Genomic DNA, 21,795 nt, shown 5'->3' with positions numbered 1-21,795 from the left:
TTTCTTTCTCTCTTTCTTTCTTTTTCTTTCTTTTTTTCCTTAAAAAAGAAAAGTCAATGCCTTTTGAAAAATATATAAAACGAGCCCAAATTTAGATTAATAGTGGAGAAACCGTATTAAACTGCTCAGAGAAAACAGGGTTCAGTAGTAAGTACTTTCGGCACTAGAGAGAGTCAAGAAGGGTGACAGGTCGGGATGGCTCCCTGTGTCTAAGAACAGTAACTTTTCCTTGAGGATAGATTTTATGCCATCTACTCTAGCTCAGTATAAAAAAAGGAAAAAAAAAAACAAAACTGGCCTAATGGTATTAAGTTTTGGAATCTCATTTTCAGTTCGTCTGTTGAAATGCTCCATCTCTCATTAGTCACTGTGCCTTAGTTTTTTCAACTTTAAAATTGGAAGAACACTTTCTACATTTTTTTTTTTTTTTTTTGAGTTACAGTTTTGCTCTTGTTGCCCAGTCTGGAGTGCAATGGTGCGATCTTAGCTTACTGCAACCTCCACCTCCCAGGTTCAAGCAATTCTCCTGCCTCAGCCTCCTGAGTAGCTGGGATTACAGGCATGTGCCACCACACCCAACTAATTTTTTGTATTTTTAGTAGAGGCAGGTTTCACCATCTTGGCCAGGCTGGTCTCAAACTCCTGACCTCAGGTGATCTACCCGCCTCGGCCTCCCACAGTGCTGGAATTACAGGCGTCAGCCACCACACCCAGCCTCTACATATATATATATTTTTTTACCTTGATGTTGATGAAGAATATTTTAAAATTGTCTTTTCTATGTTCTTTTTTTCTTTAGGGAGTGCCTTGGTGAAGCACATGAGCCTTGTGACTGCCAAACATGGAAGAATTGGCTGCAAAAAATAACCGAAATGAAACCAGAAGAACGTAAGAGGAATTTTAGATAGCTTTGCTACATATTTCCTTACAGCATTCAAAAGAAAATGTGGTCATATCTTTTTTAGTCTTCATTTAAGAGGTTTCCAAATTTGTTAATGCAAGAGCTCTCTTATTTACCTTCACCCCTTTGACTAACGTCCTTTTGGAAGTAATAGAGTTTTGGCAAGGAGGAATCATGGAGAAGTTCCATGTTTCTAACAGACTTACTTTCCAGTCAAAGACAAACGGGGTAAATAGGGGTCACAGCTAAGCGTCCTCCTACAGCCCTTTTCTTTTATACTAGGGTGAGCCAACCAGTTACTCTGTATTGTGTGGGATGTAGTATATGATCTGTAGTTTGAGTGAGTTTCCCATATCCCTGAAAGCTTCCAATGAAGGATACAGCAAGTTAATTTTTTGCTCTTGTGTGGTTCTATAGATTTACTGATGTTAAATACCTTATAGATAAATGTTGTCACTGAGACTTCTATAAATACATTATCTCTGTTAATCATCACAGAAATGATATGAGGTTGATGTTGGTAATCCTGTTTTACAGAGGAAACTAATGCTTAGATTGGGTTGAATGACACAGGGCATGCACCTTGTAAACAGAATGGGTTTGAATCTTCTGAGGGGACTACTTCTTAAACCCTTCCTAATAGCAGTTCCCACATTTAACAGATAAATCTGTCTGCTTTGCAATAATTTCCCATCTTCTAAAATGTTTTATAACAACTGTTTTCTCTCAAAAAATATAAACAAAAATTAATTTAGTTCTGGTCTTTTTAAAAAAAAAAAAGATTTAGATAATGGTGTTAGCTTGAGATGTTGCAAGTCAGGATCAAGAATTCACTCAGTAAGTCTACACGTATTAGTAAAGCACATAATAAAGATAATGCCAGACTTCAGGGCATGTAGAGGCTAGAGGGAAGCAGTCAGACATTACAGTATCATATGATAACTGATATAGTTGAGTAAAGATGAGAGTCCAGAAACAAGAACAACAAACTCAGGTTCAGAGGAGAAAGGGTGTCAAAGAATCACCTTGAAGGCAGTGAGCTATGAACTGGATTTTAGAGCCTCTGCCTTGTGGTAGGTAGTTCCTGTCAGCAACTGAACTAGCATTGAGAGGGACTGCCCAGCAGCCATGATACTTTACAGGCTTGTATTATATCAGAGAACTTACCACTGCCTGAGGACTGGTCCTCAGCATTTTAGATCTACAAAGTTCACTTTGTCCACTGACTCAGGGTTATTATGACCCTCGGAGAAGAGATTACCATATAAACCAGAATGCCCAGTTATTAGTTGATAATGAGGGTGACCCCTTTCACTTGTTGAGAAGGCTTATGTCCATTATCAACAGCAAAGAGAAGTGGATTATCTTAGAATATTTTCTAGTGAAGCCTGATTAAACATTCTTGTCCTGTTCATGCACCATTCAGTCAACAGATTTTTTTAAGCCAGGCACAATGTTTCACACCTGTAATCCCAGCACTTTGGGAAGCCAAGGCAGGTGGCTCACTTGAGGTCAGGAATTCAAGACCATCCTGGCCAACATGGTGAAACCCTATTTCTACTAAAAATACACAGATTAGTCCAGCATGATGGTATGCACCTAGGGAGGCTGAGGCAGGGGGATCACTTGAGCCTGGAAGGTGAAGGTTGCATTGAGCCGAATTGCACCACTGCACTCCAGCCTGGGTGACAGAATGAGACTCTGTCTCAAAAAAAAAAAAAAAAAATTTTTTTTTTTCTTAGTACTTGTTAGGTGCTAAGCACTTCCCAAAACAAAAATACCTGTATAAGGCCGGGCACAGTGGCTCACACCTGTAATCCCAGCACTTTGGTAGTGCAAAGTGGGCAGATCACCTGAGGTCAGGAGTTTGAGAACAGCCTGACCAACATGGTGAAACCCCATCTCTACTAAAAATACAAAAATTAGCCAGTTGTGGTGGTGAGCACCTGTAATCCCACCTGCTCAGGAGGCTGGGGCAGGAAAATCACTTGAACCCAGGAGGCAGATGCTGCAGTGAACCCAGATTACCCCAGTGCACTTGAGCCTGAGTGCCAAAGTGAGACTCCGTCAAAAAAAAAAAAAAATGCCTGTATAGATTGTGCTTGTTCCCCAGATTCATTGTAGTAGCCATTGCTCTTCATACCCACCATTTCGCCTATTCTCCTGATATGTATGGGTGTTGTATGTGTGTTTGTGTTCCATAAATAGATTCATACCATTACCCTGCAGCACCTTTAGATGTGACAAAACAATAGGAATTTACTTTTTTCCTTGCTTCTGGCAGCTAGAAATATTTATATTTCTATTACGAATGGCTTGCTATTGCCCACCTACCTACATTTCTTTATACATTTCTTTAGAACTTAAGGTTAAGTTCCATGGGAGAAACTTGCAAGAGATGAGGCTAGAAAGGTAGGTGTTGCCAGATTGTGAGCATTATTGCCAAATTGTTTTGAATTTATCCTCCTAACAGAATAAGCCATAAAGTGTATTATTTAAGTAGGGAAGTGGCAGTATCAGAAAAGTTATTTTTATCAAGATAAATGATGAGAGTGAAGGGTGAATTGAAGAAAAGGTAGACTAAAGGTAGGAAGGTGAATTTTTTATTTGAGTCAGAGGGTAAATTATGCCATTAATGAAACAGGAAACTCAAATAAACAAGTAACTTTGGGGAGGGGGGAATAATAAGTTTTGGTGTGAACATTTTGAACTTGAAGTACTTACCCAACATGTATGGAGATGTCCAATGGAATTTTACAAGTGTTCGTCTGAAACTCAGAAAAGATGCTAAGAATCTTAGGAATAAATTATTCATTTTAAATGTTATATTCATTATTTAATGAACTTTTATTGAGTGCTGTTGTACATTAGAATACAGAAATAAGATGCCCTCGATGCTCTTGAAGTTTATATTTTAGAGAGGCAACTATATACAAAACTAAGGAAAAATGTGTTATGAATGTGAGAGAACATTGTTCATGTATGTGATAACTTGTAGGAGAGGGGAAGGATAAGGAAGGAAGAGATCAGTTATCTATGGGGGAGGGTTAGGAAATACTTTATAAAAGAATTGATGCTTAAGCCGCATGTTGAAAGCTGATAGATGTTCTTCACATGAACCAGAATAGGGAAGACATTCCAGGAATAGGGTGAAGTAGTAATGTGAAGTAGTGGGGCATATGCAAGAACTGCAAATAACTCATACAATCAGTGCAGTGGTTCGTTGAGAGATGAGACTGTGCAGACAGGAGTCCAAATCAAGTGTTTGGCACAAAGAGGTGGTTATGCACAGTGCTAGGAAATCTGACGTTATCCTGACACTGAAAAGGAGTTTTAAGTAGGAGAGTGATAAATGAAGAAGCTTCCTGACAAAGATCACTCAGGCAAAAGTATGGATGATGAAATGGAGACTATTGAGAAACTAGGTAAGAATGCTAGTTTTGAGACAACTTCAGAATGATCAGGTGAGAGGATAAGAGGGCTTAAGATGGGTAATTCAGGTGGGAGGGGGTATATACAGGAGAGCTTTAAGATATATTAAATAATCTTATGAAGTAGTAAACCTTTTGTGCTTACTAGTTGCCTAAAAGAATTAATGTACCATAAGAAGTAATTAGTCTAGCATATTATTCTATTCAATTCTTGAGTAGAAAATGCCCATCAATGTTTGAAATATAAAGCAAGTAGTTTTATTTTCCTCCAAACCCCCACCCCAGTCTCTCCAAGGTGAGTTAGCATCTCCACAACTGCCTAGATCCTGGGTCCTGGAAACTCGAGGTGAATACTAATCTTGTGGGCACTAAGTGACACACTGGCCCTCTCCAAGTGCTACTTTACTGTGGCATCAAATGATTTTGCATCACTTTCCCAGTCTTTTGTCACCAAATCTGATCCATTACCCTGAAAGAACTATTCTTTCAAGATTTCAACTGTAAGAACAAATCACTCACTAGGTAACTGCTGATCATTCACTCAAGCAATCTCAAACTATGGATATGATCTTTTAGGTTTATATAGTTCACCTATTTTTTTCTTCCCACAATTCTTCAGGTTTATTATAATCTTCTGTTTTGCCTGTGGTCTAATTAGAGTAATTCATCTCCCTACTTGCCCTTAATTCACAAATTACCCCAATTTTACAGAGGGAGATACCAAGACCAAGAGAAACCAAAATGTTCTGCCACACAGCAAATCCATTTCACATCTGGTATCAGAACATGGAAAAAGTATTTAAAGCAAGTATTTTTAAGTTGATGGCTATTTTTAGTTATTTCTTACCATATTAAAAATAGATAAATCATTCCATATCCACAGATAAGTTTTTGCTAGGGAAGGAGAAGGAGAATGGCCTGGCTAGTGAGAACAGATTATGGGTGGGACTCTGAAAAAATGTCCTTGGACATGATAATGATCCTGATACTAAGAGGAGGAAAGAAATAGAAAAGCTAGAAAATGGTGTATACATGGTTACTTCTGATGGCCAGAGATAGGGAGATCACAAATTTAAAAATTGGAGATTACCCTTGAAGATCCCAAATGGGTTTTGATTTGGAAAGATGGAAGAATGTTTGAAAACATGGTAGGAGACAAAAGACTGAAGACACCTGAGATTTCTTCTACCAGAGAAGGAGCCAAGCCAAGGCTGCAGAGAAAGTCCCAGTAGTTGTTAAGAAAAGCCTAGGAGTTTTCTCACTCTACTGAACTGTGTCTTCCACACTGAAAGACGGTGGCTAGTAATGGCTACTTACATGTATGAAACTTAGGGTGAGGATTAAAGTAAACAGTAATTGGCCAACTATAATACTAAAGTAGAACACCGTCATTAAATATGCAAAAATGATATTTCAAAAGGAAAAGTATGATTAGGTACTATTTTAAGTTTGTGTGTTACTTTGGATTATAGCATTTTTACTTTGCATTTTATGCAAAAAAAAAAAAAAAAAGACATAAGCATGTTTAACCAAATTTGTAGTTTCTTGACATAGTTTTCTTCTTTATGCCCAGTTTTCCAAAGTCTTTGAATTATGAGACTCAGCGTGAGAAAATCTAATTAATGAGAAAGAAGTATTAGAAAATATACTGAAATAAATTCAAAGAATTAATTTTTCTTTTCTTTCTTTTTTTTTTTTTTTTTTTTGAGACGAAGTGTTGCTTTTGTTGCCCAGGTTTGAGTGCAATGGCACGATCTCGGCTCACCACAACCTCCGCCTCCTGCCTCAGCCTCCCGAGTAGCTGGGATTACAGGAATGTGCCACCACGCCCTGCTAATTTTGTATTTTTAGCAGAGACAGGGTTTCTCCATGTTGGCCAGGCTGTTCTCAAACTCCGGACCTCAGGTGATCCGCCCACCTTGGCCTCCCAAAGTGCTGGAATTATAGGCATGAGCCACCGCACCTGGTCTAAAATTAATTTCATATAAAGATTTAAATAGTGTTCAAGTGCTGAGATTGCCTCTATTGTGTCTAATTAGAGCAAAAAGCAGGAATGGTTATATTTTCTATGAAATGATGGTTAATTTATAAATTTTTCAGACCAATATTTTTCATAGAACCTACTCAGTAAACAGAATTCAAATTGTGTATTTAAAAATTCAGTCTTTGACTAGGTGCAGTGGTTCACACCTGTAATCCCAGTACTTTGGGAGGCCAAGGCAAGAGGATCACTTGAGGATTAGAGTTCAAGACCAGCCTGGGCAACACAGTGAGATCCTGTCTCTCCAAAAAAATTAAAAACTTAGCCAGGCATGGTGGCACATGCCTGTAGCCTTAGCTACTTGGGGAAGCTGAGACAGGAGGATCTGTTGACCCAAAAAGTTGAAGGCTACAGTGGGCTGTGATTGTACCACTGAATTCCAATCTGGATAATTGAGTTCCTATTTCTAAAAACAGTAAAAATTCAATCTTTAAAAGCAACTGTGTTTTCACATGCATATATGTTGATTCTATTAATAGATATTAGATTTTGTGATACTCTAATACTTTATTATGAAGTTAATACATTTTACAAAGAGACTCAAGCATACTAGATTATTAAGAAAGAAGATCAAGATATAAAAGAGATGCGACTGAAGTGAAGGGAAGAGGTTGAAAGTCAGTAGAGGTGAAAAAATCTCACCAGATAGATTGAAGGGAGATGAGGTGTTTTTGGTGTTATGAATAGTATGTAGAAGCTGGATGCGGTGGCTCATTCTTATAATCCCAGCACTTTGAGAGGCCAATGCAAGCAGATCACTTCAGGACAGGAGTTTGAGACCAGCCTGGTCAACATGGTGAAACTCCATCTCTACTAAAAAAAAAAAAAAAAAGTCAGCCAGGTGTGGTGGCAGGCATCTGTAGTCCCAACTACTTGGGAGGCTGAAGCACAAGAATCATTTGAACCCAGGAGGCAGAGGTTGCAGTGAGCTGAGATCATGCTACTGTACTCCATCCTGGGCAAAGTGAGAGTCTGTCTCAAAAAAAAAAAGAAAAAAGGATATTTAAGGAACAGATATATGGAATAAGCATGTTCAGAGAATTGGAAATAAAGGTATTTTTTCCAGCATGAGTTTTTATTATAGTTGTAGTTGGTTATTCCCTGAACATTATTTGCTTCATGCAGTTCACTAAAATGCAGTTAGGAGATCACATTCTCTCCAAGGGTGGAAGAAAAAACTGTTATGTTGCAGGCCACACTGCTGCTTTGTTTTAATGGCTTTGTGCTTTATTTATTATAACAATGAACAATAAGGGTCATAAGAATATGTTAGTGCCTCTGAGCTAACAATAGTGTTGATGCTGAAGGAAGAAGAAAGGCCACAATTTTAACAAAAATTAGATGTTTTAAATGTGAAGAATACTTAAATGATTAGGTTTTATAGCAATACCCTTTGTAAGTGGAATTGCCTCCACAGCTTGACCTTATTAGCCCTAAGTAGTTTCTTCCAGAACTACTGTCACCCACCAAATTATCTGAGAATTTTTCCCACCAACACCTTAGTCAGACCATCTTCTACCAAGTATATTTACAACTGGAGTAAAGTCTGATCAGCTCATTACTGCTGTTTCACTTGCTATGTGGAGTTTAAAACCAGTGCTTTTACATTCCAACAGTAGCTGCTGTTCTATTGTTAATATAAACTTAAGTAGGTAAGCACTTGGGGTTCCTTTGCAGCAAGATAGCACCATTCCTGGCGCTGCTAGGCTCCATCAGAAGACTGCTTCTAGTGGTCAGCCCTTCCAATCCATACACAGAGCCACTTTCCAGGAATCAGTGAGTCCAAACCTTTGTCTCCCCTCCCTCCCCAGGGGCTTATATCTAGGGGTTGGGTAATTTTTCTTTTTGAACTTTGAAACTCAAAGAGTCTGATTTCTCCCCTGCTTTGGACAGTAGAGCCAACCATTTACCCCACCACCCTTCTGAAAGTGTCTGCATTTAAACAAAACTTTGATTAGATGGGCCACTTTCAGTGATTCTAAAATGATTGTCTGGCATCTCTTTGAGTAAAGAAAATGTAAGGCTTCTCAGTGCACTTAGGGCTAAAAAAGAAAATAAAACTAAACCAACTTGAGTGCTGACATTCTTGCAGGAAAAAATTTTAAATTATGCATCTAGTGCTCTCCAGCCCCTAACTCTGTCCATGGAGGGGAGAGGGAAGTTTATAAAATGTAAAATTTAGAATCTTTGAAAACTATGACATTCCTTAAGATTGTGGATCTTAAATTATAGTAAAGTAAGTTGAGTTTAAGAAAATGAAGAGTATAAGTTTGATTAGGGATGGAGGGTGAGAGGAACTTGCCAGAAGGGCCATATCATAATGGGCTTTATATTCTTTGCAAAAACAATTAGATTTTATTTTGTAGTCAGTGGGGAGCAAATTAGAAGATTTCAAGCAGTGTGTATTCTAAAAAGATCACTGTGGGATGGGTGGCTGGCAGGGGCAGGGGATGGGAGGATGAAGAAAAGTTGCTTAATGGGTACAAAGAGAGTTAGATAGAAGACAATATTATATTCAAAGTAACTAGAAGGGAGGACTTGAAATGATACCAACACAGAGAAATTATAATTACTCAGCTTGATGGGTACTTCAGATATCCTGACTTGATTATTACACATTCTATGCATGTAGCAAACAGTCATATCTACTTCATAAGTATGTGAAGTATCTTGTGTCAATAAAAGAAAAACACATAGAGAGATTTTTTAAAAAATCACTGTGCAAGCAGTATAGTTGAAGGTGGACGCTTGAAGGAACTGAGGAGATAGGTTGGTTTTCTGCGCTTTAGTTGTCTAGACAACAGATATGAAGGACCGTAGCTTAAAGCAATAAGAACTGGGAAAGGAGAGGAACCAAATATGATAAAGAGGGTGGAATAAATAGGATGCTATGAGTGAGGGAACGAGGAGGATGTCGAAGATCATACTCTTCCTAAATTGACTCTGGCCAGATAATTGTGTCATTTGCCAGGATGGGGAATAAAGAAAGGAGCAGGTTTGGGGGAAATAATAAGCTTAGTTTTAGACATGTCACATTGAATTAATTTTAAGATTATCCAAAATAATCATGGATAAAAAAAATATGTTGATATTTTTTGCTTTTCACTATGGCAGAGTTTCTGATAATTATATTTGCGTCTGGCCTGTTAAATAAATTATTGTCTAAAGTAACTGTTCTTTCTGTAATTTTCTTTGATGCAATAGTTATTTTAAATGGAGTAGCAATGTTACTTTTGTCTTTTTTTTTTTTTTTTTATCTTTTTTTTTTTTAATATTTTTTTTTTTTTTTTTTTTTTTTTTTTTTTTTTTAACCTTTTTTGTATATGTTGTTTTCTGTCACAGTTTATTTGGGCACAAGTTTATGGAGAAATCTCCCTTAAACCAGGTTTCATGAATATTTCTTTTGGAATAGAGTTTCTTATCTTATAATTAGGCTATTCAAAATGAAGCAGTTTAAAAATGTTGCCACAGACCTTGATCAGAAAATAAATATTTTGTTAAAATTGAGAAACAGCCTGCAAAGAAAAGTGTGGAGGGTTGTTTTCCCCCAGAAGTCGTACACTAAATCATTTATTTTTGTGTTTGTGCTTAATATCCCAAAGTTGTGGGAGTTAGTGAAGCCTACGAGGATGCCGCCAATTGTCTCTGGTTATTAACTAACTCCAAGCCTTGTGCCAACTGTAAGTCTCCAATACAGAAGAATGAAGGCTGCAATCACATGCAGTGTGCTAAGGTATGACATCAAAGAGGATTTTGCATGCTTTGCATTTGGAATCTTAATTTAGTTTGATTGTCAATCCAAAGGATAAATTATTTGAGGGGGTGTGGTGCAATGGCTCTTGCCTATAATCCCAGCACTTCAGGAGGTTGAGGCAGGAGGATCGCTTGAGGCCAGGGGTTCAAGACCAGCCTGGGCAAAATACCAAAACCCCATCTCTACAAAAACAAAAACAATATAAAGGTAAGCATAAGGAATCTATAGTATTCAACCAGAAGATTAGAAATTCATGAATCCTCCCTTGCTAGTCACCTTCCCCAGTGAGAGTCTTGAGAGAGTTGTGTGTGTGTGTGTGTGTGTGTATGTGTATATATATCAAATGATTAACAAAGTGCTGCCTTATATAGATCTCTTGCAAAGCTATACGGCTTAGACTCAAGGCCCCAACGAGGCCCAAATCCAGTCCATATACTGTCTCCATACAGTTGGCTCTCTGTATCAATGGGTTTCATGTTGTTGGGTTTGCATTCATGGATCAAAAATACTTAGGGGAAAAAAATGCATCTGTATTGAACATGTACAGATTTTTTTTCTTGTCATTATTCCCTAAACAATGCAGTATAACAACTATTTATATAGCATATATGTTGTAAGATAATATAAGTAATCTAGAGATTATTTAAAGTATACTGGAGGATGTGCATAGGTTAGTATGCAAATAGTACACCATTTTATATTGGGTACTTGATTATTCTCAGATTTTGGTGTTTGCAGGTCTTGGAACCAATTCTTTGTGGATACTAGGGAACACCTATATGTAGATGTCTGTATAATACAAGAACTCAAAGCAGGGTCCAGACTTTAGGTCTGCTAATAAAACCACCAATTAAACAAGTAACTCTTTATTATACTGAAAATGAAAATGCCAACAAAGATTCACTTGACTGAAAAATACTTAATATAAATGATTAATGTTAGAGGTCCAAATGCTAGATGGAATAAATACCCTCTTAGTTGCACAGGAAGAAACAGCAGTGTGTTTAAAACCAATATGATGGTGTGTTATTAGTAACATTTTATTAATCCATACCTACCTACATTTATGAACATTTTTTGATTTAAAATTACATTGATATTCTGGGGGGTTTTTTTGCTTTATCATTGGAAATGTCATGTATGTATAAAATGATTATTTAAAGTTATTGAGAGGAAAATGTAATTTTTTTCTAATTTAGGACATGAAGGAAACATAAATGGTTAAGATTCCAGTAAAATATAATAATATCTTCTAGGTATTAATTGATTTTTAACCTTGAAACTTAATGATTATTACTATACTTGCAAAAGAATGGCAGTTACAAAATAATTTTTATAAGTCTATGTTACTGTAAAATTAACAAAAATGAATGAAGAAAAACCTAGGGCAGTGTTATGAGCAAAGTATTCAGATGTGCTGTTTATTCAGCTAAGGATCCAGCTAAAATTATTTTATCTCTTTGTGATCTTATCTCCAATGTCCGTATCTTTTTTATTCCCCTTGGGAAATCTGATACAGACTACAGAGATGTATAAAGAACTATAGAATGACCATGAAAATTTGTAATTGGCTGCTGAGACAGACTCCAATATTACCTTTATTTCCTGCATAGCACCTACTGGTAGTAAATATTTGATAAATACATATGCATTCCTGAATGTTTTCATGAATTAATCAGGCTGATAATGTTAGGTAATCCAACCTAAATAGACTTTGCTTAAGCTTCTGTTGCATTGAAAAGAAATATTTACTTACGTACTCTGTAAATGTAGTTGTTGTATTTATTATACCATCTGAAATGTTTGCATTGAACAATAAAACCTGAAAAATAGTATCCTTATTATGACACAGAAGACTTATGTAGAAAATATGTTACTGCAGCAAAATCATGTGTACTAAAAGTGTGTAGGTTACACACAGCATGTCATGTGTAATGGAATCCATCCTCTGACATAATTGTTAAATCATAACATACTTTTATTAATGCCTCAGCATTGATTATGTATGATTTGGTAGGCAGTTTTTACTTTAGAAATCAAGTGTGTTTTTAAAGAATGAGAAATTTCATTCCCTAAATATAAGCTTATTTTTAAAACGCTTTTTAAAATTTCCCTTTAGATAATTTAAATTATTGCATTCTTAAATATTTTAAATCACTTATCGTATCTGATTCTGTGTAACTGTATGCTACAACTAAAAAAAAGTTTTTTTCCATTATAAACCATAGAATAGTTAAATACCGTAATTACTAAGGTATATCTGATCGCTGTAATCAAACTCTATACTAAAACTAAAAATTAACCATTGATTATAAAAGAAAAGCCTTTGAACTTGACAGCATGGTAGAATATGGCAAAAAATAAAAATTAAAAATAAAAATAAAAACCTTAACATTCCAGAAAATAGTACAAATAACATTCTCTGATCATAAGGGAATAAAATAGAAATTAAGGCCAGGCATGGTGGCTCACACCTGTAATCCCAGCACTTTGGGAGGCTGAAGCAGGTGGACCACCTAAGGTCAGGAGTTTGAGACTAGCCTGGCCAACGTGGTAAAACCCCATCTCTACTAAAAGTACAAAAATTAGCTGGGCATGGTGGCAGGTGCCTGTAATCCCAGCTACTGGGGAGGCTGAGGCAGGAGAATCACTTGAACCTTGGAGGCTATAGAACTTTCAAAATTAGAATCAGTTCTCTCAGACCCTGCCACTGCTTTATCAACTGTTTATGTAATATTCTAGTCTTTGTTGTCATTTCAACAATGTTTACAGAGTCTTCACCAGGAGCAGAGTCTATCTCAAGAAACTGCTTTCTTTGCTTATCCATAACAAACAAGTGAGTGGAGATTGTGCCATTGCACTCTAGCCTGAGCAATAAGAGTGAAACTGTGTATCAAAAAAAAAATAGTAAAATTACAAGGTGTCTTTTGGAAATTGTAAATATCAACTCCTCAGTAAGAAAGGAAATAAAAATGGACATTCAAGAATTTTTAAAACAAGGGTAATGAAAATACTACTTATCAGAACCTGAGGGCCATCGCTAAAGCAATGCTGAGAAATATACATCACCTTATTTACTTAAACTAATACAGAATAAGGAATGAGTTAAAGAGTATGACTCTTTTTTTTTTTTTTTTTTTTTTTTTTTTTTTTTTTTTTTGAGATGGAGTCTCGCTTTGTAGCCCAGGCTAGAGTTCAGTGGCTCGGATCTCAGCTCACTGCAACCTCCACCACCTGGTCCCAGTTCAAGCAATTCTCTTACCTCAGCCTCCCAAGTGCTGGGATTACAGGCACTAGCCACCATGCCCAGCTAATTTTTTTTTTGTATTTTTGTGTTTTTCAGCAGAGACGGGGTTTCACCATGTTGGCCAGTCTGGTCTTGAACTCCTGGCCTTGTGATCTCCTTGCCTCAGCCTCTCAAAATGTTGGGATTATAGGTGTGAGCCATTGTTCCCGGCCTACTCAAAAATTTCGAAAAAAAATAAACTTGAAGAAAACCAGGAGGAAGTTTCTGTTTTTTTTGTTTGTTTGTTTGTTTGTTTTAAGGCAGAAATCAGCGACTTTATAACTGAAAATGCAACTAATAAATCCAAAAAGTGATTTTCTTAACAAAAAATAGATAAACCACTAACCTAACATAATCAAGAAAAAAAAATAAAGGTGAAGGAGTTCAAAGACACGAGATAAAGAATAAGGGAAACACAGGCATAACTCAGAGATACTGTGGTCCAATTCTAGATCACTGCAATAAAGCAAATATCACAGTCAAATAAATCACATTTTTTTATTTCCCACGTCATACAAAAGTTTAACTGTAAACTCACACTGTCTGTTAAGTGTGCAATAGCATAACGTATTTTTATTTTAAAATACTTTATTACTTAAAAATGCTAACTATTATCTGAGCCTTCAGTGAGTCGTAATCTTTTTGCTGGTGAAGAGTCTTGCCTCAGTGTTGATGCTGCTAACTGAACAAAGTGGTGGTTGCTGAAGTTTGAGTTGGCTGTGGCAATTTCTTAAAATAAGACAATGAAGTTTGCTGCATCGGTTGACTGCCTTTCACAATATATTTCTGTATAGCATGTGATACCGTATTACAGAATTTGACCTCCAACAGAACTTTCAAAATTAGAGTCTGTTCTCTCAAACTCTGCCACTGCTTCATCAGCTGTTTATGTAATATTCTACTCTTTGTTGTCATTTCAACAGTGTTTACAAAGTCTTTACCAGGAGTAGATTCTATCTCAAGAAACCATTTTCTTTGCTTATCCGTAAGAAACAACTTTTCCCCAATTCAAGTTTTATTATGAGATTGTAGTAATTCAGGCACATCTTCAGGCTGCAGTTGAAGTTCTTTTGCTGTTTCTACCACATCTGCGGTTATTTTTTCCTCCGAAGTTTTGAATTCCTCAAAGTCATCCATGAGGGTGGGAATCAACCTTTTCCAAACTCCTGTTCATGTTGATATTTTTACCCCCTCCCATGAATCACAAATGTTGTTAATGGCATCTAGAATGGTGAATCCTTTCCAGAAACGTTTCCATTTTCTCTGCCTACATCTATCAGAGGAATCACCATCTGTGGCAGTTTTAGCCTTAAAAAATATGTTTCTTAAATAATAAGACTTGAAATTCAAAATTACTGCTTAATCCATAGGCTGCAGAATGGATGTTGTGTTAGCAGACATTAAAACAACATTCATTTCCTTGTACATCTCTATCAGAGCTCTTGGATGACCATGTGCATTGTCAATGAGCAGTAATATTTTAAAAGAAATCTTTTTTTCTAAGTAATAGCTCTCAACAGTGGGCTTACAATATTCAGTAAACCATGCTGTAAACAGATGTGCTGCCATCCAGGCCTTGTTATTCCATTTAGACAGCACAGGCAAAGTAGATTTAGCATAATTATTGAGGGCCCTGCAATTTTGAGAATGGTAAATGCAAATAAGCATTGGCTTCAACTTAAAGTCACCAGCTGTATTAGCCCATAACAAAAGAGTCAGCCTGTTCTTTGAAGCTTTGGAGCCAGACATTGACTTCTCTCTAGCTATAAAAATCCTAGATGGCACTGTCTCCCAATAGAAGGTTGTTTCATCTACTTTGGAAATCTGTTATTTAAGGTAGCCACTTTCATCAATGATCTTAGCTAGATCTTATGGATAATTTATCAGAGCTTCTATATCAGCACTTTCTGCTTCACCTTGCACTTTTATGTTATGGAAATGGCTTCTTTCCTTAAACCTCATGAACCAATGTCTGCTAGCTTAAAATTTTTCTTCTGCAGGTTCCTTATGTCTCTCTGTCTTCATAGAACTGAAAAGAGCTAGGACCTTGCTCTGGATTAGCATTTGGCTTAAGGGAATGTCGTGGCTCATTTTATCTTCCATCCAGACCACTCAGATTTTCAACATAACAATAAGCCTGTTTCGTTTGCTTATCATTCATATGTTCACTGGAATAGCACTTTTACTTTCCTTCAAGAACTTTTGCTTTACATTCACAATTTGGCTAACTGGCACAAGAGGCCTAACTTTCAGTTTATCTTGGCTTTTCAACATGCCTTCCTCACTAAGCTTAATCATTTCTAGCATTTGATTTAAAGTGAGAGATTTAAGACTCTTCCTTTCACTTGAACACTTAGAGGCCCTTATAGGATTCTTAATTGGCCTAATTTTAATATTGTTGTGTCTTAGGGATTAGGGAAGCCCAAGGAGAGTGAGAGAGACAGAGGTAAGAGAATGGCCAGTCAGTGAAGTGGTCAGAACACATACAACATTTATCTATTAGGTTTGCCATCTTATATGGGCATGGTTTATGGTGCCCCCCCAAATATTAAAATAGGAACATCAAAGATCATTGATCATAGATTACCAAAACAAATATAATAATTTACGAGTTTGACACATTATGAGAATTACCAAACCGTGACACAGACAAGCAGTGAGCACATGCTGTTGGAAAAATGACCAGTAGACTTGCTTGATCAGGGTTGTCACAAAGTTCAGTTTGTTTAAAAAACAAAAACAAAACACAGCATCTGTGATGCATAATACAGCAAAGTGCAATGAAACAAGGTATGCCTGTACTCAAAGAAACAAAGCAAACTAAAATAAGGAATAAATTCATTCAATTCTTCTAGATATTTTGAACTTGGATTTGAAGTAGATTGACTTTCTAAGACAGTATTATTTATTAAAACTGATCCTAGAAGAGATAGAATAGTCCCAAAAAACCCATTCCCATAGAAGGGAAAAAAAGTTTTTCAAAACTCCCCCGCACCTTACACTAACACTTAAAGCAATGGACCCTGATAGTTTTACGATAGAATTTTACCAAACCTTTAAGGAGCTGGTAATTCTAATGTTATTTAAACTATTCTTGAGAGTTAAAAAAAAAAAAAAAAAACTTTCAGATTATTTTTATAAAGTGAGTAGAACCTTGATACCTGCTTGACAAGATTATGAAAACTGTGGATTATTCTTACTTAAAAATAGCACTGCAGAAGTCCTAAATATTACAGGGATAAAACTATAGATATTAGCAATAATCCAGCAGAGCACATTCATAAGTAATTAACCAAGTAAGAGTTTATTCCAGGAAGACAGGTTAAGTGTTGCTCACCTGGAATGCTTGGAACTGGAAGAATTAACGATTACAGAATTTTTTTTTCATTTTGAAATATTTACATTTGACCAATTGAGCACTCCTAATCCACAAATTTACAATCCATGTCAGTGCTCAAGAAGTTTTGGATTTTGGAGCAGTTAGGATTTCTGATTTTTAGATTAGGGATGCTTCAACCTGTATAAGAATAGTTCAATATTAGGAAAGCTGATGTTGTACCTCATGTTATTGATAGGTCCAAGGGGAAAAATTACATATTTTCTATAGCTCCTGAAAAGGTATTTGACCAAAAACAAACAAACAAACCATTCTGTATAAAACACTCAAAGAAATAGAATAAATTCTTTCTTAGTATGATAAAAATAATTACCTCAGTTCAAAAGCTAGCATATTTAGTGGGGGAAACTAGAGTCACTCCCACTAAATTCAAAAATAAGATGAAGATATTTTCCATCACTAATATTATTAACATTAGACTGAAGATACCAGTCAACATAATTAGACAGCAGAAAGAGACTAACAGTATAAAAATTAGAAATGAGATGATAAAATTATCACTTTTTGCAGATGGCATGATTGTATACCTAGAAAATTTACAAAAATCAGCTGAAAAACTGCTACAAACAAAAATTTAGTTGAATAGCAGAGTACACAATTATTGTGCAGAAAGTAATAACCATGTGTATCAACAACGATCAGATTGAATATTTACTGAAAGACTTCATTTATCTGGAAATAAATTTAATAAATATGCAAGACTTGTGGGGAAAAAATATAAACTGTCTCTCTGTAGGTCACAAAAGATTACAAACAAATGGAAAGACGACCAAGTTCTTAGAAAGATTCCATCAAAAATAGCAATAGGTTTTGTTTCTGAATCTAAGTAAACTAATTCAAAAGTTATTTGGCAGGGCCAAGGGGAAGCAAGAACAGGAAGTCTGAAAAAGAGCAGTTAGGGGGAACTAGCCTTGTAAAATAGCCATATTATGAAGCCTCAGAAATTCAGACAGTGTGGTGCTGGCACATGAAACAGAATAGGAAGAAAGCCTAGAATGTAGACACAGACACATGAGAATCCAGTATGTGGTAAAGGTGGCGTCTACAACCAGTGGAGAAACATGAGCTATTTAAATGATATAAGGACTACTGGGCAGCTGTGTGAGAAAGAATAAAGTTGAATTCATACTGTATCCTATATAGTAAGATAAATTACAAATGACTCAAAGATAAAGTTACTTTAAAAAATAAAATAAACCATAAGAGTACCTGAAGACAACATAGAATGGGAAGATCTTTTTAACTGATTCAAAATCCATAAGCATAAAAAAGGATATATTTTCATACTGAATGCTCATATTTTTGGCACTGTCTGATAATTTTGGTAATCAAGTAAGTGAAATTTACTTTAAAATGGGAAACCATTTTTATATCAGCTGTTTCACTTAGAGGTCTTTTCAGCTTATTTCTAGTTTCGAAACCAATTTTTCAAAATTGCCAGAAGTTTTTCAAATAGGCTGGTGGAGCTTTGTAGACCAATGTCAGATTAGAACATACTTAAAAATGAAACACTTGTCAATATCTGTTATTATTTGTAAAGAATATCCTATTGATATTTTTAATGATTCCTTGTGATTACCTCATTATGTTATGCTTTACATTTTAATACATCCCTGTAAGCAATAATTTTAAACTACCCCCACATCTTTCCATAATGCAGAAAGGTCTCTAGAGGAAACGTGAGAAAGAGGACGTGTCTTTAAGAAGATTCATTCCTGGTCACACACTCAGGATTATTTAATCTTTACAGATTGGTTGGCTATAAAGCAGAAAGTAATTTGCATATTAATATGGGGAGATGTTTTCATATATATTTTCTTTTGAAGTGCAAGTATGACTTTTGCTGGATTTGCCTAGAAGAGTGGAAAAAACATAGTTCTTCCACTGGAGGTTATTACAGATGTACTCGCTATGAAGTCATTCAGCATGTGGAGGAGCAATCCAAGGAAATGACTGTGGAGGTAAAGAGAATCAATTAAGCCAAGACCTCTCTCTAAGCCGCTCACTGCCACTGAAATTATTTTGCATTTCTTCTTTTTCTGTTTTCATCTTAATAAGGTATTGAATTGAATGCACTTTATGATAGCCTTTAATTTCAACAAAATAGCTCTGTAAACTTGAGAGTTTTGTCCCTTTTACATTTTCCATTTTTTATTTTGGTGAAGATATATATGAAAAGTCTGATACATCCCAGCCTACCTCTGCAAAGACTTAAAAACATTTTAATATTAATATCAACAATGCAATATTACATTATACTGTATAGTAAGTATCTTAGTCTGCTCATTTCCCATAGAAAATAACACAGACTGGGTGGCTTAAACAACAGAAATTTATTTCTCAGAGTTCTGGAGGTTGTGAAGTCCAAGGTCAAGGTGCTGGCCAATTTGATTCTTGAGGAGGGCACTCTTCTTGGCAGGCAGACAGCCACCCTCTCACTATGTCCTCTGGTGGCTGGAAAAGACAGAGACACCTCTGGTGTCCCTTCCACTTCTTATAAGGGTACCAGCCCTATTAGAATAGTGCCCCACCCTGATGACCTTATTTAACCTTTCTCACAGGTCCTATCTTCAAATACTGTCACAATGGGGATAGGGCTTCAAAATACAAATTTTAGGGGGATACCATTAGTCCATAGCAAAAAGCCACATAATAAAACATTGAAGGCCAGGCACGGTGGCTCATGCTTGTAATCCCAGAATTTTGGGAGGCCAAGGCAGGTGGATCACTTGAGGTCAGGAGTTCAAGACCAGCCTAGCCAACATGGTGAAACCCCATCTCTACTAAAAATACAAAAATTAGCCAGTCATGGTGGTGGGCTCCTGTAATCCCAGCTACTCAGGAGGCTGAGACAAGAGAATAGCTTGAACCCAGGCGGCGGAGGTTGCCATGAACTGAGATTGCACCACTGCACTCCAGCCTGGACAACAGAAGAAGACTCTGTTTCAGAAAAAGAAAAAAAAAAAAAAATGGAGATTGGGAGGTTTCTTTGCCTTAGACTCTGGGATTTTGGATTCAGGGATTTGTCACAGGATACAAATGGAAGACTTTGTTCTGAGAGCTTTTAAGATGTGTTGTTTTCTGTCAAGAAAATAATTCACAAATCTGAATGCAGTACTATCTGTCACTAATAAAACTTTTAAATGATCCCCCCAAAGAAACTGTTTTAGTAGCTACTAGTTTTTGTAAGTCATTTGTGGACTTTTGTTTTCTAGGCTGAGAAAAAACACAAACGATTTCAGGAACTTGACAGATTTATGCACTATTATACAAGATTTAAAAATCATGAGCATAGTTATCAGGTATGTCCCAAATCATTTCAAATGAGCTGACCTCTACTGTTGTGAATAAATAAAGAGAATGGTTTAAATTATTTATTTCTATTCTTTTAGTTAGAACAACGCCTTCTTAAAACAGCCAAAGAAAAGATGGAACAATTGAGTAGAGCTCTCAAAGAAAGTAAGTTATAAGTTGTATGTGTGATAATTGATATAAAATATTCTTCCTTGCTGTCACTTCACTAGTATGTTAGGTCCTGAAAGGAATACATTTTGTCCATTAGCTTGTTCTGGTACTGTTTTGAGTTCTCTGAAGCCCTGCGTGCAGCTTAGCAGATGAGGCTTCTGTGATTGGATTTTCTACCCAGCACTTAGCCTCCTCTTGATGCGCTGTTACAAGATAAAAATAATTCATGATTTTGCTTACTGTGTGTCACTACTGATGCTCTACAGTGTTCGGAAAAGTGGATGGGTCCTAAAGGGCATAACTGACTTAGTCAGAGGGGCAAGATACACGTGCTACCCAATTGTCATGTAACTGAATACCCAAAAATTCTTGAGAAAATTTAGCAGAGTGCCTAAGGGTATGGAAGTTTGTAATAGTTTGGGGAGAAATCATTTCACTGGCAAATAATGAACATTGGGGTAAAAAAGCAAAGCCATGAGGAGGAGCTAACATGTGGGGCCCAAATTTTAAGTTATAAAAGAATAGTCCAAAATATGGTTTGAGTATTGGTAGCATCATTAGAATGTAATAACCCGCAGTGACTACACAGAGTACAGGTTCTGGTGTTTTGTTTTTTAAAAGTCACCTTTTAAAAATAATAGCTTACATATGAAAAGTACATTTTAAAGTGAAAAATGTGATGTTATACTTGGGTTGCTCCAATTTATTAAAATAATGAATACTAAAATCCTTTTCATTAGGATAATTCTCTAATCAAGACAATATCATAAATTAAATAGAATGGGGGAGAAAATGTCTATAGCAGTGTAGCCTGCTTGTTATATTAGTTCTTAGACTTCATTAATGATATAACTATATTAGGCAATATCAAACTCCTGAAGTATTGTCCACAGTAAAAATTGAGAGGAAAAAAATCTTCACAGTTATACAACTCTTCAGCAGGGATTTTTGTCTGGTCATTAATGCATCCCTAGTGCTTCCAACTGTGCCTGCCACTTGAAAACGTTCAGTATTTGTAGATGTGACTTATTGCTACTATTCAGCATTCTGGACGTTTCAAGCAACGTAATGAAATAGGGAAAAATATGAAAATATACAGCAGTTGGAAAGGAAGAAGCAAAACTTCACACATTTCTCACATACGTCAGAAATCTCAGAGTAATCTATATGTCAGTTTGTGTACACACACTATTAATTTCTTTCTACAGGCATCCAGAATAATCGGATTTTCAACAGTATTTGCAAATTTAGACTCTCATGCTTAATTTGTTTTTTTCTTTCTTTCTTTCTTTTTCAGTTAAGCAAAAACCTAAAATGTTATAATGACTGTCTTAGAAGAGTCTCAGATATTAAGGCAGTTTTGTCTTCCATCTTCCTCATTCTTCCTTCCTTTCTTTCTTTCTCTGAAGTTTTTTATTAACTAGCATTAGTTATCTAGTTGTTTGCCAGAATATTGTATCTTTTTCTTTACAGTATTGATTTTGCACAATTAGGCTTTTTTTTTTTTTTTTTTTTTTTTT

The 21,795-nt window shown here is 36.0% G+C and overlaps 1 protein-coding gene across 1 annotated transcript in view; it reads left to right on the top strand.

Annotated features, from left to right (window-relative positions):
- ANKIB1 (ankyrin repeat and IBR domain containing 1) overlaps nucleotides 1–21,795 on the top strand; it is a 171,239-nt gene that overhangs the window by 137,078 nt on the left and 12,366 nt on the right. The window contains exons 12-16 of the mRNA XM_037741345.1: nucleotides 800–888; nucleotides 9,976–10,106; nucleotides 18,637–18,771; nucleotides 20,026–20,112; nucleotides 20,203–20,269. Coding sequence (XP_037597273.1) covers nucleotides 800–888; nucleotides 9,976–10,106; nucleotides 18,637–18,771; nucleotides 20,026–20,112; nucleotides 20,203–20,269 — 509 coding nt within the window. The remainder of the gene's footprint in view (nucleotides 1–799; nucleotides 889–9,975; nucleotides 10,107–18,636; nucleotides 18,772–20,025; nucleotides 20,113–20,202; nucleotides 20,270–21,795) is intronic.

Source organism: Cebus imitator, unplaced genomic scaffold (assembly GCF_001604975.1).
Source record: "Cebus imitator isolate Cc_AM_T3 unplaced genomic scaffold, Cebus_imitator-1.0 Scaffold98, whole genome shotgun sequence".
Taxonomy (NCBI): domain Eukaryota; kingdom Metazoa; phylum Chordata; class Mammalia; order Primates; family Cebidae; genus Cebus; species Cebus imitator.
This window is presented reverse-complemented; position numbering and strand designations above follow the sequence as displayed.